This window comes from Sander lucioperca, chromosome 19 (genome assembly GCF_008315115.2).
Source record: "Sander lucioperca isolate FBNREF2018 chromosome 19, SLUC_FBN_1.2, whole genome shotgun sequence".
NCBI classification, from domain to species: Eukaryota; Metazoa; Chordata; class Actinopteri; order Perciformes; family Percidae; genus Sander; species Sander lucioperca.
This window is the reverse complement of record NC_050191.1, coordinates 18,957,518-18,976,075: the sequence shown is the minus strand read 5'-3', so window position 1 is coordinate 18,976,075 and position 18,558 is coordinate 18,957,518. Positions and strand designations below refer to the sequence as shown.

At 39.8% G+C, this 18,558-nt stretch overlaps 2 protein-coding genes across 3 annotated transcripts; both read right to left on the bottom strand.

Annotated features, from left to right (window-relative positions):
• Positions 1-660: 660 nt before the first annotated feature.
• LOC118493850 (mitoregulin-like) lies at positions 661-3,006 on the bottom strand. The gene is made up of 2 exons (XM_035995354.1): positions 2,731-3,006; positions 661-1,455 (listed from the first exon to the last, which is right to left on the bottom strand). Exon 1 carries the CDS (start codon positions 2,902-2,904, stop codon positions 2,734-2,736), a length of 171 nt encoding a protein of 56 aa, XP_035851247.1. The 5' UTR covers positions 2,905-3,006; the 3' UTR covers positions 661-1,455; positions 2,731-2,733.
• A 284-nt stretch (positions 3,007-3,290) lies between these two features.
• scml4 (Scm polycomb group protein like 4) lies at positions 3,291-18,558 on the bottom strand. 2 transcript variants are annotated; one of them, XM_031321912.2, is made up of 7 exons: positions 18,186-18,558; positions 14,046-14,322; positions 9,928-10,130; positions 8,680-8,809; positions 5,807-6,019; positions 5,278-5,423; positions 3,291-4,969 (listed from the first exon to the last, which is right to left on the bottom strand). In XM_031321912.2, the coding sequence occupies exons 2-7, from the start codon at positions 14,299-14,301 to the stop codon at positions 4,844-4,846; spliced, it is 1,074 nt and encodes a 357-aa protein (XP_031177772.1). In that variant the 5' UTR covers positions 14,302-14,322; positions 18,186-18,558; the 3' UTR covers positions 3,291-4,843. The 2 variants fall into 2 exon arrangements, with proteins under 2 accessions (XP_031177772.1, XP_031177773.1); XM_031321913.2 differs by lacking the exon at positions 18,186-18,558 and having other exon boundaries at positions 5,807-6,016; positions 14,046-14,440.

The following is an 18,558-nucleotide window of genomic DNA, read 5'->3' as shown; positions in this document are numbered from 1 at the left end:
ATTTTGTCAAATATATATATAATTTATTAGGATGATGATGCACCATGGGTACAGGGTTTTTTATTTTAAAATGTACTGCAGCTTTTCACCTTTGAACATTCTCAATTTACAGACATAACAGGTAATGTGTATAAACGTTTTTTTTTTTTTTTAAATCACAAAAATAATACAAATCCTGTGCCATGTGTAATTTTTGCCATCTACACAGCTTGTCTAAGTTGTGACTCTCACTTTTATCCAGCAGGTGGCGCCACAACTCAGAGCAAAACTCAAGTCTGACGTTATTAAATTGAGCTTTTAATATTAATACCTAAATTTAATTGGCACACTTATATGTAACCAAGACTAATTGCAAGATGGGGCGTGTAAATAGACTGCATTTATTATTCATACACTAATGTTGGGGACAGGGGCGTAGCACAAAATTCTGGGCCCTGTAGAAAGGCATTTTCTATGTGCCCGTCCCCACATCCACAGCTATTTCTTCTATCATCTTTTTGGGCCTTCCTCACATGAGGGCCCTGGGTACTCAGTCCCCTTTTTCTCCCCAGTCCAACGCCCTTGGTTGGGGGGAGAAAAAAATGCAAGGTGCTGACTTGTTTGAGGCCAAGTGTCAAGTCAAGATATTTAAGTAATTTAACTACCACCACTACAAGTTCTGGAAATTACTTTTATTTAAACAATTTTATACATTAAAAGCTCTTTTGGCCATGTCACCGATGAGTCACCTCAAATGTGTGTCAATTACGATGATGACGTGGCAGTATGTTTTAGGAAAATGCAACAGTGACAAAAGCCAACAAATGAGAACCCTTATCCCCAAATATGTAACCTCAATGTGGAATACCAGCTTTCCAAATAAACAACAATATAGTTACATGAAGAGAAACATGAAAAACACAATAATTTATTTGACCAGATATGAAACAGATAGAAACTGAGACATGCTGGAAAGGAAAACCACTAAAACCAGATCCCAAATTTCTTCCCTGTTAGTGTCCTGTACATTGCTGGGATGAAGCCCCCCCCTTCTTCTATCTATTTTGCAAGGGCACGGTCGGTGCATCAGGGGCTTAGTTAGTGCAGCCCAGGATAGTTGATTGGTTTGAAGAAAAAATAACAAGCCAGAGCGTTTTTTCCCCCCACTATCCCAGAATAGATAAGCAGTGTAGCCAGACAATACTCGAGCGCTGACACCAGGCTGTGGAGATATGTCTGGCAATGCCAGACAAGTGTCTGAGGGGAGAAAAGAAGCTGCTGTTTGTAGGTAATGATTGTATTTCCATAGACCATACTATTATGTCAAGTCCAGTCTTGATTTAAAAAGGTGTGATACGAAAATGTTGGTAGTGCAGAACACAGGTAGGTCATTTTGAGGTCTCTTCTCCACAGTGACAGACGTGTAGCACATCCAGGGTCCAGCAGCTTTACAGAGAAGACCAGACAACCCCAGACCTGGCAAATAAAGAATATAATAATGATTAGACACTGTTCACCATGGAAATAATGACAGGAGTGAATACTGGTAGAATTAAAACACAATGCAAGTGTTGAGAGCATGGATGTACATATATGTTGAGAGCTGAAGCACTATGATCACAAAGACAAGTCAAACTTTTTAAACCTACATCGTGTAATTTTTTTGACTTGATTCTTAGCAAAAAATCCCTTTGTTCTTTCACAAATATGTACTCATTCATGTGTAATTACTTCCACCAACTAATCAAAGTATTCTCCTAAGAGTAGAATCTGACATTCAGAATACATACGAGCGACTCACTTGAATGACGGCCGCCATGTAGCGCCTCCAACTTTAAAATACATTAGCCAAAGAGGGACATACCACCGCATGTCGCCGTCTTACACATATTGGCACCGTGACGAATGCAAGGGGGAGATTACTCGCCAGGGAAGCGAAAAAGAGAATTAAAACGACAACGCGACAGGCAAAGCAACAAGACCAAAGTTAATATTGGAGTGGCTAGAACAACTGCGTGTAAACAATGGAGAGAGATATACAATTTCACCGCATGTGAATGGTAGAAATTCTTACACAATGTAGCTTTAACCCTTCATGACTAAGACAATAGTTAGACTACATTAGGCAACAGGTTGTCTTACATAATTGGCCCTCGGTATGCAGAAGAAACATTAAGCCTACTGCTACCTTTTACCTGCATACTCACTAACACAGGCTTTTCAGGTGCTATGCTGAATTCTGTGAGTCATCAGATTGTGTGCTCTGTAGCGCCGTCTACCTGCTTCAAATCATTTTGTGAAAATCGGACAAAGGTATTGATAAAAAAACAGGGGCATCGGACTGAGGAGTTAAAAGGGACTGAGTACCCAGGGCCCTCATGTGAGGAGGGCCCAAAAATATGCTAGAATGAATAGCTGTGGATGCGGGGAGGGGCCCATAGAAAATGCCTTTCAACAGGGCCCAGAAAACTATATAAAAAAAAACTTTTTTTTTCTTTTCACTGTTAGTCTCGTTTACTGTTACAGGTCATTTGTGATCATCAGATGAAAAATACAGTTTCAGAAACATTTAAAAGTTACATATAGTCACTTTAAGCTTGGTCGAAATCTACGTTCAGATGACGATTTTCTGACCAATATCTAATGTTATGTTAGTTTCCCTGCCAATTTAGAGGCAGACTAGTCAAGTAGCTAATCGCAGGCCTAACGTTAAGTATGACACCCAATGTAGCAAGACACATTCCACGTTACCATTCAAGCCAAATCCAGCTTCTTCTGAGTTTCTGACAGTTTATCTTGCAGCCGTTTCTTCCTCCAGTCCAGAAACTTTCTCCTCATTCTGTTAGCCTGCCAACCCGCTACAAAGCCGGCAGCAAAAGAAACCACGACGGCGACTTGTAGCGTCCTCTCCGAGACTTCAGCCATGTTCACCTCTGGCTGACAGATGCACACATTTGTGTAAGTCGCATGAAAATCAACACACTCTCATACAGGAAGTGAATCGCTTACTACTCACGCGATACAACAGCGACGTTAATCTCGCACTCTTCAAAATAAAGGTCCGGAAGCCCTCTCAATTTAATAGTTCTTTTCCAGTGTTAAAATCTTATTTTTACAGTATATGGTCAAAATAAATAACATTAATTGATTTATATATTTTGACAGTGAAACACATATATTATACTACTACCAATAATAATAATAATAATAATGATAATAATAATAATAATAATAATAATAATAATAATAATAATAATAATAATAATAATAATAATAATAATAATAATGATAATAATAATAAGTCAGACTTTATTGAACAAGAAGGTTTATTTTCTCTGGAAAAAAAGTATGGTTTAAAAAACATTGTATAGAAAAGAAAAGTAAGGTCATTAGGGAGTCAAAATTGATTTGTGGAAAACATTTGGAAAATTCTAATTTGGGTAAACAGCTCATGTGCAACACAATTGTCTCATTTCCTGCAACTCACTGACATCAAGTTATCAGGTTGGAAAAGTACATTGTACATTGGAAAATAAAATATGAAAGGTAGATGCAGCCCATACTGTCGCTCCCTCGGGCTCAAGACAGTCATGAAATACATAATTCATACATAGACATACATGCTGTGGCAAATTTAAGCAAAACACATAGAACACAAAAGATTAAAGTGAGTAACAAGTACTGTATAGTAAGAAAGAAAGCATTGTAATAAACCACCAGTTGTACAAGTCTGTCATATACTGCACGCGACTGATCATTAATGTGTATACAAGTTTCATATGACAAAACTGTATATGGTGGCTGCCAAAAATGTTATTATTAATGCTCAAGGCAGTTTACGTAATAGTAATACTTTTTTACAGTTTGGAAATGAAATACTGCTTTATCATTTGACATAACAAAACAGAGGAATTTATATTCAAAATGACTGAAGAGGTATTGCATGAGAAGAATGTCATATCTGTGTTATCTGGAGGTCACACTATCTGGACATAGTAGGGAAGTGTAGGAGAGTGATTCAATTGTTAAGCATGGTAGTGGCAGTAACGGTTTTAGTGAGCACCAAGTTGTACTGTATGAGTTTGCTACATGTTGCTTTCTCCAGTCTACCACAATTCATGAGAACATGGTAAAAAAAAAAACCAGTGTCTTTGTCTCCTTTCCTTCCTGTCGCTATGAGCGCTGCATGATTATATGCACCTCGCTTCACTATTGTGCTGTGCTGTGGTTTGTGGTAAAAATCTTCATGTTTCTTTCACTTTTCTTGAGTGTGAGATACATCACTTGTTTCATATGCAGTTTTTTATGTTTTAATATAAGAGTTTGAGAGATTGGTTATTAGTTACAGTTTGTGTCTAGGAGAAGTGATACCTGGGTCAACGTTATCATCAGTTTACAACAAAACTATTATTTTAAAACTGCAGCAGCATTGTGCCTTAACCCAAAGACTCTTTTAAATGTAAATATGATATTGAGGTAAAGCACTATACAAGTTTGGTAAGTTCACTGTCTGTAGGTCTTCAGAGGTGTTGGCACCCTGTCCATGATTAAGATCTGCACATATTCATGCTGTTGAGAGTCAGATGCAGACTAAAGAGTGGACAGGTCACTTTTCAATATACAGTAGCTGCCATCTTTGTGGAGCCGAACTATTAACAATCTCAAGCCATTCAGATACCTGGTAAACAATGATGGAAATGAAATAATTGCTTCAGCTGCAAATAGTCTTAATATGTACAGTCAACATGTCCAATTTGTCAACAAAATCAGGATCCAAAAGTGTTCATGATGTATTGCTGATGGTTGAGAACAGCTGAGAGAATCAGCAGTGTGATCAGGGGTTTGGCTCCTCCTCCGCAGCAAATCACAATCGATTTTGTTTAAGCCTGTCGATGTGGTAACAGAGTTTGAGCGCAGGTCCCAGCTTTAGTCCCAGATACTTCATCATCATCTCACTTTTCAGCAAGAGCAGAGCATCTCCGTCTATCTCCTGAAACAAATCAGAGACAGTGTGACTAGCGCTCAGGCTGTTTCGGAGCCTTGTAGCTATGAGAAGAAAAGCTAAGTAACATTAAATATTAGTTTACACATCTGCTGATTTATATTCAGGACCAGAGAGAACTGGGTGATGGGTGAATAAAGCTACAGTTGTATACAACAGTATACAAGTATATCCTACCTCTTGCAAGAGGTTCCCTGCCTAACACCCCGCAGCATGCTAGGATATAAAGCTCTATTCCAATACATTTAGTATTTCAGCATAAGTCGATGGCCATGGGCCAAGTGGTCTGGACTCACATGCTTCCTGAATGTATCAGCGTGGGGACCCAGGGCTTGGGGGTCTGCGTCTTTGATAAACCAAACAACCTCCTCAACACCCCAGCTGGATGGGTCCTTACCAGCAGGACGCTTGCACTCTCCAGAGTCTGGCATTGGACTGTATGCTAGGTAACACAGGGGAACAGGTGGAGGGAAGATGCTCAAATGCTCAACATAATGGGGATCCAATTAAGCCAAAAAAAAACAAATAAACAAAATACTGACAGTCCTATATGTCACCTGACAAGACATAAGTTCCACAGCATTGTCACAAAAAATGCCATAGTATGCCTTAGAAATTTCATAATTATAGTATGCTGTAAAAACATCATATACAAAAGTCATAGTATAGTATGTAATAAAAAGTCATAAAAAGTCGTAGTATAGTATGTAATAAAGACATGAAATATAATGTCATAAAAGTGTCATAAAAAAATCATAGGTGTTTAAAAGATGTAAACGAAAGCAAAATATACTTCTAAAGCAAAATTGCAAAACACAGTCTCACCATTCCTGTTTACTTCCTGGAAGCTTCCTGGGCTCGATGCTTGTCTGCACAAGCCCATTGGGGTAGAGCAACTGCTGCCACGGTAACTGTAAGAGTGCTTCGGTGGGTACTGTGATGTCATGACACTGAAGGCAGAGTCACTAGGATCTACAGCGTAGCGCTTGGAGTCCACTGGTGGGTCACATAAGAAGTCTTCAGGCATCGACGTCTCTGCTGGAAGAGGAACGACAGGAAGTAGCATCATTAAAGGTCCAATGTGTAGGAATTTCCCCCATCTAGCGTTGAGATCATATATCGCAATCAACTCTCTCGCTCCACGCAGTTCAAAGTACGTATTACAGCTACGGTAGGCTTCACGCTTTTTTCTGAGGATGCCAGTCTCTTGTTCTTTTCAATATCCTTTTTCTTTTTCTGGGTGAAGAAGAAGACTCCTGTTCCTGAAATTTGGATTTTGAATACGTGTGGTCCTCCATGTTTCCTTCTTCAAACTTGCCGGGGCCGGGAAGCGACGATACCCATTAACAGCATTAGTAGCACCTATGAGTTTATCATGCGACAGCGAAAACGCGAAAGGCGGAGCAGTATGTCCCTTACCGGCTAACGTATTTCAAGATGGTGCATGAATATGGAGTGTCTACCCCAGTTCATGCAAATGCAAGTGTAAAATTTCAAGCCAAAAGGAATACTTGTAATTGATGGTGGTGTTAAATATTCATGAAAAAGGACAAGTTTGTGAACGGGCAATACAGATTTTGATAATGAACAACTACAAACGTTACACACTGGACCTTTAATGCTTAGCCCATCTGGGAAAGTGCGGCGATATTTGTCTGTCAGCAAGCATACGTCTTCATTCATTGTGTTAAATATATCAACATGAAAGGGTTTTACTTTGCGCTCAGACCAATATAACATCTGCAGACTATGCACTACATTAAACGGCAGATACATTTTTCATGTCTTTTAACTACTGAGTTCAATGAATACACAGCTAAGATGTGTTGAAGCTCCTTCAGCCTGTAACTGTATGGATGTGAAACGGCTGAAAGGTAGTCAGTAATTTCTCTGAATCTGCTCCCTTTGTGCCAACCGTTTTTCAGATCGTCAATAATGTAGATGCCTGCTGGTTATGCTAGGGATGGCTAGAGTTATGAATTCACTTGATGAGGGATTTATAAAATGGAAATTCTCCACTGAGATCATTCTGAATTGCCTCTCCTTTGTGCTCACACAGAGGTCAAACGTACTTTATTGTATTCTGAAAAATCTATTATGTGATAGGATCTGCGCATGTGAGTTGGGAGGCTTATATATTGACACACACCAGACACACACACAGTGCAGAACTGCCTTTATAGCCTATAGTAAATGCTTAAAATTTTAGAATTTAAATCTTTACATCCAAACATCTGAAATATTCTTAAAATGAACCCTGTAAATATTATAAAAGATAATAAAATCATATTATTATTTAAAATAATTATACGAAGTGACAAAATGTTCAGTATTTGAAAGGGAGCGTACATTGCTTAGACAGTATCCCAAAAAACACCATGAAATACATAGACAATTTTTGTGTGTGTGTGTGTGTGTGTGTGTGCGTGCTTTGCTTTTGAATGTCTACAGTCTGACATCAAACACCTTTTACGATTTGCAAGAACAAAGAGCAAACTGCTGGTCCTTGACACATGAGATTCCCATTCCCACCTCAAATACACTAAAGGCAGTCTTTAAATATTTGCTTATTCAGAGCAGGACAGACCGAGAGGGAAAAAAGGAGAGAAAAAAATGAAAGCGAGTCAGAAAGAATGGCTGTGTATTTTCTTTTGTGAAAGAATTAAAAATTTCTGATTTTCTTCAGAGCCAAAGCAGGAAAGGAAAGCTCGGCGAGAAGATTGAAAGGGAATAAGAAATGACATGTTTGGGTTGTGTTTGAAGACATGTATTTCTCATTTGTATGTACATTACGTAAACATAGTAAAACCATACACACTAGTGCTGTCTTTGATTCAACAAGCAGACATGCACAAGAGTGTAATGTTTTACATCCAAAAGCATATCTCATCACAGAGAACAAGTCATCTGTGTATTTTAGAGAACAAAGAAGAAAGACACCACACTGGCAGGTGTGCATTTTAGCACTGAATTTAAGTCACAGTCAGAGCAGGGTAGCAGACAGATGAAAAAGATAAGATACAAAAATAAAAGAGAGGAAGGGAGGGCACATTTCATATCACAAACACACCACCAAATTAAGCTGTGAGTGTATAATAAGTGTTAAAATATTAAGAACCCCATCTTCATACTGAATGAATCCAGGTCTCAAGGCCTAAAAAAATCATCAGACCTCAGAACTTGAATCAACCTGCTTGCTTCTTACCATTAAATGTCCTGATTAGGATTTTATTTAGTACAGACACATTATCGTTTATGAGCATGTTACTGGATAGCAGTGGTGTAGGTGTCTAATGTATTGTAGTGGGTATACTGTACTGTATATATATATATATATATATTGGCCAGAATCTGCCTTTGGGGGAGGGAGGGCATATCATAGTGGGGGGTCTGTGTGTCCTCCCCCAGGGAAGTTTTGAGCATCAATGACTTCATTTCCTGTATTCTGATACACTTTTAAGCACCAATTCACGGTGAAAATACCTTTATTTAGCCTATGTGAAGAAGAAAAACACAGATACCAATTCAAAATATATCAAAAATATAATGGAAAGTATGTTGTTGCGTATCATTGGGCATTTTTAAGTGGGTATATGGAAATCCTGGAGCTTTCTTAGTGCGTATCACGTAGACTACACCACTGCTGGATAGAAAAGCTTATGAAGGTTAAAATGTGTGTCTGTGTGTGGTGGTGTTACCTGTTAGCACTTGAGGTGTGGCAGAGTGGGGGACAATAGCAGCATCCTGTGGGATGGAGCCCATCTCAGGCTCCGGTGTGCTGCTGGGAGGAGAGTTAGCTAGTGGGGACATCACCATCCTGGGCTTCAGCTACAGGCACACACACACACACACACACACACACACACACACACAAACACACACACGTACACATATGCACATTATTTAATGATGAATGATTCTCGAAACACATCAGAAAACAATAGTTGGATCTGTGAAAATTCTTAGATCCTTCCTGCTACTCGGGCAAAAAAAGTTTGGCCAATGGGTGGCGCCACAGTGTGCTGTGTATAGCTGATGCTAAGGAGAATGTGGTCATCAGTTTTAGAAATATTCATCCACTTAAGTGTTAAAAAGGTGTACATTTTGACCCATAGGTGGCACTAGACGAAAACAAACCTAGAACATTACTAACAGTACTACCACTAAAAAAATCAGCACCATACCAATAATAATATCAATTCCATTACCATTATATTGATACCAATACCAGTACCAATTCCAAGAATTATAATAACATACTGGCACGTCCAGTGGACTATTGGTTAGGACGCATTTCAACGTCCAAATGTACCCAATTAATTTCTGGCTTAGGACATGTGTTGCATACCATACCCTCTCTCCTCTCCCTAATCTAAAGAAATCCAGCTAAAACTACCAATAACAATACCAGTGCCAATATGAAAACCATTACTAATGACAACATTTATGTGACATTCACACTATATTTCTTTTTAAGATTATTTTCTGGGGCTTTTCCCTTTATTGTAGTGACAGTGGATAGATGTGAAAGGGGGAGAGAGATGGGGGATGACACGTAGCAAAGGGCCGCAAGTCGGATTTGAACCCGGGCTGCTGCAAGACTCAGCCAACATGAGATGAACCCTCTTACTGGGTGAGCTAGAGGCCGGCCCAACCACGCTATATTTGTACTGCCAGTTTTCACTGACAATTGGTGGAGGTATCGTGACAACAAACCTAGCAAAGCACCAGCTAAAGGCACAGAAGAAGAGGACTGCTAGCTATGTAAATGTGGATGTAAACAAAGCATTTCATGAGGAAGGAAATGCATTTCAACACATTTGTTCAGCCACTAGGAAACACACACTACTGTTTAATGAGAAATTGAATGTGAAAGAGGGTAGCTTTAAAATATGGCATTGACGCAAAGAATTATAAATAAATATAATCATGACTGCCTGACTGACCTTAAAGCCGGGTTTTCTGCCTCTCTTCTTCGGGACCTTGAGAGGCGACAGAGGCTCAACATAGTGACTCTGGAACTCCAGCTTACGGATAGGAGGCCGTCCCCTCTTCCTGCCAGGTACCTTACCCTGGGGCCCCGCTATGAACTGGGGGCAGAGAGCAGGAGTCTGCATCTCTGAGCCGGTGGACAAAGTACTCATCAGACCTGAGAGAGATAGAGAGATTATTAAATGCAATTTCAAAGTAACAGGAAGTGTCAGCTTTAAACTGCATGCACCACTGCCTCAGCTCCAAACTGGAACGGAAACTTAGATGTACATGTGAGTCTACCCCGTCCACACACACAAACAAACACACACACACACACACACACACACACACTATAGGAAATAGCAGAAACAAAGCCACATAGAGCCGTGTACTCCATCACACCCCTCCCCCTCTCCAACTGCAAAGATTGCAATAAATATCATTACTGCACAGACAAAGCCACACACACACACACACACACACACACACACACACACACACACACACACACACACACACACACACACACACACACACACACACACACACACACACACACACACACACACACACACACATAGCAGTGGTTTCAAGTGTTTGTCTTGGTATCATTAATTCACATGGCCATGACTTTCACAATACATCCCTTTCACCATCATTTCATTCATGCAACACAATCCCTTACCGGCGATGTCCTTTTAAACTGAAGCTATAAGTCGAGGCTGATGTTCTAGTAATTAGCCGGCATATGCCTATTAGTCTTTTATTTCTAATGGCTAAATAATATTGTGCAGAACTGGCTGGATTTCAATGCAGAGAGATGTTAGAGAATAAAATCATCTTCTTGTGATGACAAAGAATTTGTCATTGAGGAAAAACAGGAACAGAGACAGACAGAGCACGTGCATTTGCATGATGCCTCTCAGAGCAAATCACACAAAAAAAGCTTCAAAATTAGCACAATATAATCATTGTGAGTATTGCTTACCATGCACACAGCCGTCTGGTAATCGCTGTCTGTGAGATGCTCCTCTGCAGCAGCAGGTTTCTGAATAATCCCCTGAAGGATCTCCCACAGCCTGCCTCTACTATTCTCTGCTGCAACACAATGTCAGGACGCCGGCAACTCTGTGTGGGTCTCTCTCTCTCTCTTCCTCAATCTTCAACCACCGTCCTCCTCCGAAACAACCCCCACCTCTACTTTGCTTCTACCCTAACCCCCTTCCTCTGTGTCCCCTTTCAGTCGTCATGGCAACACGCCTCTAACATCCCGCGGCAGTCGGCAGACGTGCTGAGCTCAAAACGATGTCTGTGTGTGTGTGTGTGTGTGTGTGTGTGTGTGTGTGTGTGAGGGGGGGCGGGGGGTTGGACTGTAATGTAATTACAGCTGCCGCAGCTCAGGGTTTTTCTTTTCGGTCTTCAAAAAAAGCTTATAGCGGGTGACAAGGGATTCACGCTGTGCAGTGTTTTGTGCTCTAAGCGCTCGAGTTACAAACTGTAATCTGTCCTCAAATTATTTCTGAACAATTCCAATTTCTGCGCAGGAAGCATGTTCTCATGTCCAAACATTTTACCAAAATCCTAATATGTGAAATCTTTTAATCACTCCTAAATGCTTGAACTTTTCTGGTACAGTCTGGCTTACAGGTGAAGAGATCAATTGCTCTGTACACCTTCGGCTGCTTTTCTTTCTGATAAAAAATGATTACTGTCAAAGCTCACAGCCTTCATTTCATTTATAGACTTCTGCCTTTGTGTCAGCTGGTGTATGCTGCTTTTGTTTTTATCTGTAATAAAAAACATACATAAAAAAGACCAGCCAAAGGCAAGGTTGAGCGCATTTTACCCGCTGAGGTGCAGGTATTAAAAGAAAGGGCTTATTTGCTCTTATTGTCTACAAAAGTACAACTCAGGTTTCCCCTTCACCACCACATATCGATTAGTTATTTGCTCAGGTTGCTATGCCGATTCCCATTCGCGGTCAAAGAAGCTACACTGGTGGGTCTTAACGCTCAATCAAAATCAGGTTAACCTTTCACAGGGAGGATCAAACGCCGGCGTGCCCTCGCTCGCACACAGAAGCGCTGCCAGCGTGTAAAGAGATTTGTCAGGAGTCGGCTGCAAAGCGGTTGCTCATAAGCTGTTTTAATACTGAATGTGACAGGCCAGACAAACGGCAGTATTTCATTACTTGAGGCCCATAATGTACATGATAATAAAAAAAGGGAAAATAAACAGCAAGGTCAGGACAATAAGGCTGAGATACTGAGTGCTGGCACACACTAACCATGATGGTAGGAGGCCTATGTGTGTGTGTGTGTGTGTGTGTGTGTGTGTGTGTTTGTGTGTGTGTGCGCGTGAAGGAAGAGACCCATAAATCATAAAAGTAATTACACAGTGAGATTAATCCTGATGTCCCTCCTCAATCAGTCCTGTCCCATTACAGTTCATCACATTACAGACAGAGACAGACTGAGAGAGAACAGATAATCACCTTTTACTTAAAAAGAATTGGATATGAGGGGGGAAGCCCATTAACACTGTCTGACAATATTAGGCAGTAACACCATTTTTGCAGGCGAGGGGAAAGATTTGCACCACTGCACCTTAACACAATACAATTGCAGCCGCAGCCTCATTTGTTTATGGCTAATTAAGCAATTAAGAGATCAGTGAACCCCTACGCCCAATTTAATTTTCCGACTAAGGGATATTGTCTCTTTTTTGGAAGCTGAATGTTAGAGGAAGGCATTTGAAAGCCGTTGGAGCCCACTGTTATGGACACAGTAATGCAGCAATGATCAGCAATGATTAGCATAACTTAATCACCGGCTTCAGGGGATGGAGATTTGTATCTGTTTTCACTTATGCAGAAGAAAAACTGCAATGAAGTATGCCTCACTAAACTGCACACCTACACACATATAAACAGTCTAAACACAGTGTCGCAAACACACACACACACACACACACACACACACACACACCAAATTGCATGCATAAAATGATTGCACTTTAAATAGAAACTATATACCCCTCGCCTGCTTGCCTAGAAAAGATTAGTGTGTGTGTGTGTGTGTGTGTGTGTGTGTGTGTGTGTGTGTGTGTGTGTGTGTGTGTGTGTGTGTCTAATCAATGTAACCAACCCCCTGAATTTATTTACAGCTCAGGCAGGCCGTCGCCATGGTAACAGACAGTGAAATCGGATTCTGCGCCAGAGTCATGTGATAAGGTGGGAATAAATAAACGCATAAACAACAATGTGTGTATTAGATAAGGCACGCTCACACACACACACACACACACACACACACACACACACACACACACATACATACACATTGCCCCTCCTTATCTCCACTGAGCTCCTTCATAACACAACACACTCCAAAAGAAAGGGAAGGTGGAGAGTATTGCTCTTTTCATCAACTATGGATCAGGGGGAAGTGAGAGAATTTGATACATAACATCCAGGAATACCTAAATGTCCTCTTTTCACATCACACACACACACACACACACACACACACACACACACACACACACACACATAAATAGACTGCACACGTTTGCACTACTTTTTACTTCAAGTACTGCAAAGTATTTCTGTATTTTCAACTCCCCTACATTTTTTCTGACAGATGCAGTTATTTTACAGATTTGAGCTTCATATACAAAATATAAGAAGACCTTTCAAATATGATGCATTGTTTTAAATAAAACACACTTTTATGAGTCATTAATAAAGATCCAGTAATATATATAATAATAATAATAATAATAATAATAATAATAATAATAATAATAATATATATAATAATAATAGAGTGACATTCGGCCACCATGACAAGTATATTTTACTAATAATTCTTAAATACTTTTAGCTAAGACACATTTTTAATGTAGTATTTTTACATTGTGTTATTGCTACTTTTACTTAAGTAAAGGATCCGAGGATTTCTTCCACCACTGATGTTAAACTGAAACACCAACAGACTACCAATTACATTCCAGCAGATACTGGCTGTCTGGCCAAATCACCCCTTCAAAGTTAAGTGCCGAGAATCATTTTTTAAGAATCAACTCTTACTTTGAGTGCAGGTGTCGGGGGCCCGGCTCCTCAGCCTCCGCCCAACTGGCTCTGACTCCGCCTCCAAGTCCACCAGCTGCCAGCAGCCCCGCCCCCGGTTGTCACGGCGATCCAAACGCAGACGAAGGCGTACACCCTTGCTGAGGACACCAGGTAACCAAGCAACAGGGTGGGGAGGAGAAGGGGCCAGTTCCAGGTAGGAGTCAGGGTTGAAATCCCGGCCGCCTCGCAGTCTCATGCCCTCGCAGCCCGCCATGGGAAAGCGAGATACATCACACTGAAGAAAACAACAATATACGTCAAATGTTGTACACAGGTATATAAAACTGCTGTCAAATGTGAATGTATTCACAGTTCATTTTTTAATCAATATGAATTCTACTTATCACCCTTTGCTCATGATGAAGTGCTCCAATATAAAAAAAAAATGAACATTAATCGTGTCCTCAACAAATTGATTTTAGAGTTTTCAATCCACAAAAAAATAAATTGGGGGAGGTGGTTGTGTAATTACACCAGTGTGTTTTCAGAGGTCAAAGAACTAAAGAATATGACTTTGCTAATGATAAAAGTATTGGGGACAATGCATCTATTGTGCTGTAAAGTAAATGCAATTTGGCCTGCAGGGTGCTGGATTTACTGATTAACGTTTAACTAACTGAGCTTTCAGTCTCCTCTGTATTGGATGGAACAAAGGCAGGTAAAGAGGGAAACTGTGAAGGTTTAAAAGCTGATGGAAATGTTCACATTATCACCCATTACCCTATTTTGCATGCAGATCTTTTTTTCTGTTTGGTGGTTGTTAGTCCTACCCAGGGCTTTTTTTTTTTTACCACTATCAGGTTTAGAGCAAATAATGTGTACAATGGTATATCATATTTTACCTACTTGGAGGTTAGATTTTGGGTTGCACCATTAGACATTCTGCATTAGCATTCTGTCCCATCACAAAAAGTATATACAGAACAGGCTTCTTCTGCTTCCTTCAATAGATTTGTGGATTATCAGCTAATATAATTTGACAGCAATGGAAGGAGTGCATTAAATATAATAAAAGTAATTTATCTAAACTGTAATCAAATATTATGTGATATATACTCTGTCACCCTCTACTTAGGCACAGCGGTGCTTTAAACTAAATGAATCAGCATGCTAACAATGCAAACATTTTGACATTTAGCAGGTATAATATTTAACACATCGACCAATCATAGTTTAGTGTGCCAACATTAGCTAATTAGCTGTAAACAAAGTACAGCTGAAGCTGATAGTAATGTCATTATGGTATCACTTGTTTATTGGATTCATCCTCTGGTGACCATGAATGTCTGTACCAATTTCTATGGCAATCCACCCAACCCACAACAGTTTGAGATATTTCACTAAAAAACAAAAATGTCAACCTCATGGCGGCGCTAGAGGAACAGCCAGGGGATCATCAAAGTCAGTATCCATCACCTGGGGACCATGAATGGTTGTACAAAATATCCTACAGTTGTTGAGATATTTCAGTCTTCAGTGGTGGACCTCGCATGGCAAAAAAATACTCACAAAGCACAGGCCCACTACAAGATATTCAGTTAAAAACAGTGAAAGTAGTAAATAACTTAGACGTGTCCTATATATACAGAGGAGAGAGATATGAGAAAAGAACATGCAGTGGAAAACTGGGACATTAAAAGAGCAGATAAAACATTTTTTTAAGGGATGAACTGTCAGCTTCGGTCAGGTTGGTATTCCATATCACCAAAAAAGAAATCAGAAACATCAAACAGTCATCCTGAAAAACATGAAAGAAGATGGTTCTTCTCACACACACACACACACACACACACACACACAGTCTATCTGTAGCACCATGAAACAACCAGAATAAAAAAAGTTAGATTTGATGAAACAGAGTGCAACCCAGCACACACACACACACACACACACACACACACACACACACACACACACACACACACACATACACACACACACACACACACACACACACACACAGGAATGCTTCTGTTTCTATCTAAAGGCTCTGAGTCCCATGAGAGCAGGAAACTACTTTGTCTTGCCATTCTAGCAAAACACTTGTGGCTTGGAGCCCCGCCAGAAGTGTAGCTGAAATCAAATATGAACACACACACACACACAAACACACACACACACACACACACACACACACACACACACACCTGCTGTTCATCCCCAAAAGCTGTGGAAGAGCTAAGCAGTGATGGAGAAAATGCCTGAGTGAAAGAGAAACTCAGTTTTATGGCTTTACTACAATGACCTACATAATAATACTTACATAAATAGTTCTCAGTCAGTAGTGACAACTGTAAATTTTGTGCAAAGCAGAGGAAAAAAACAATTACTATTATATCACATTTGTAAATAATATATTTAATAGATTGATTGATTTACTTAATTATATATAGGTTAACAGTGCACAATTTCAAATCTGATATCAACAATACTTGTATGGGACCTTTTTGCCAATTAAGTCCTGGTATGATCACAGTGTACTGTACTGTAATAAATAATTATTTTATAATTATTTTCATTATCGATAATTCTGCCAATTATTGTCTTGATAAATCAGGGCTTAGGTTGATCATCATCAGATCAAAACAGAAAATGCAGGCAGTGAATTTATGGATTTGTGTTTAAAAACACAACTTAAACTATTATTAATTACAATTATTGCTGACACGTTTGTTTTTGATTGATTACAGTAATTTGATTAATTGAGTAAACATTTCAGTCACTGCAGTTAGACTTGGCATACTGTAGACAAAATGTTGATATATTTGGGGGTCAAAAGTGAAATTTTGGGCAAAACACCTGGCAGAAAATCATCCAGCATTCTGCTTTCAGTCACGCAGTAGTTTATATTTATATTATATCTATCGGCTTTCTCATTGTGAACACTGACCTCCGTCTGTACAGTGTGGGTTAGGTGTGAAAACCTCTTCAATAGTTCTTATACAGCCACTGTAAATAATGTGCCACCCTGAAACCATTTCCCTCTGCAATTCAATGCTGACCACCTTTTCTTTATTAAAAAGCAGTGCCTTGCAAAGAGGCTCAAAACAAACTGTCCTTGTTGTTAAGCCATAACTGCAGCAACTGGCTACTCTGCAATGCCTGTCTTTTCAAAAGAGTAAGTATTTTATAAGAAATAAGTAATTAAATCAATACATTCAGTTGTGATGTGCTGTGATGTGCAGCGCCATCTGAAACAAAAACACAGCTCAGGGTGGACTTGGTGAAATGATGGGCTACAAACTTCGTTCATGACATAACTTTGATCTCATGGCCTTGGTTTTAGATCTGCTAAACTCTTGCCACCCATCATTTTGTATCCCGGGAAATGTGAAAAAAATGGATGACAAAAAAATCACATACCCACTGTGTTTATTGAAGAGTCTGCAAAGGTGTGCATGTTGTCTGCATAGACTATTTCTTTGTGTGGAGATGCAGTCATTCTGCAAAGTGCAATCATTTCTCAAACTTTTAATTTCAGTGTGCATATTTCAAATTCACTGACCCGGCTTCAACCCCCCAAAAACACAGACCAAAATGTTCCTGCTGAGATGAGTAAAGAGGGATATTGGTTAAATTATTCTACACTATTTGCATTATTACACACACATTACTACCACTGCAGGTTGGCATTGTGGCCATCTTAAAAATGTGCATGTGCATTTAGGCAAATGAGGATTTATCAAGTTCATGCAGCACACTGCAATCAACTTTTCTGTTATGAATTTGGCCTAAATAATTACCATGTCAAATGTTTTTTTTATATCAGATTTAAACAATGCATGTGAAATCAAAGAGAACTTAAGTAGGCTATTATATGATCTTTTTAATGAAAATTGGATAGTATATTAAATAAGTCCTCTTATAGAATACAAGTCTAAAGTAGTAGTATGATATCATGACATGCAAGCACCAAGCAGGCAGCGTAGCATCTCTATTCTCTAGAGACTTCTACAGGGATTAAAGTGAGTTTAACCTTGTTGCAGTCTGCGTTTAATAATTTAACAATTGACGTGTTCTATGTAATTTCATTTTACAAACTGTTAGGATAAAGGATGCCTTTAAGTTCGTGTTTGTGATATAGTCTCATATTGTTACCTATCTCGATGGGGTCGGTTCGACGGAGGGAATCCATTTCTCTACAGCAGGCTGACAGACGCTGAGCCGGTGCATGGAGCAGGAGAAGCGGCAGGCACACAAGGGGAACTCTCGGCTTGGGTTTGTCCGGGTTCCACCCCTGCATATGCGGCAGGGAAGCGAGCGAGTAGCCTACCGCTGGCTGGTCTAGAGTCTGCGGGGCGGGAAGCAAAGCCGCAGTTTAACCTTCCCAACGCTGTCCGGAGGTTTTTGGTAGGAGTTAACGTGCTCAAGGGCGCAAGTTGGGTGGGAAACGTGTTACTGACTCGTTAGCGTGGCTGTTGGTGAGGATAATTTTCTTATCTGGCTTTAAAGCTGCATCTCATTTACCTGC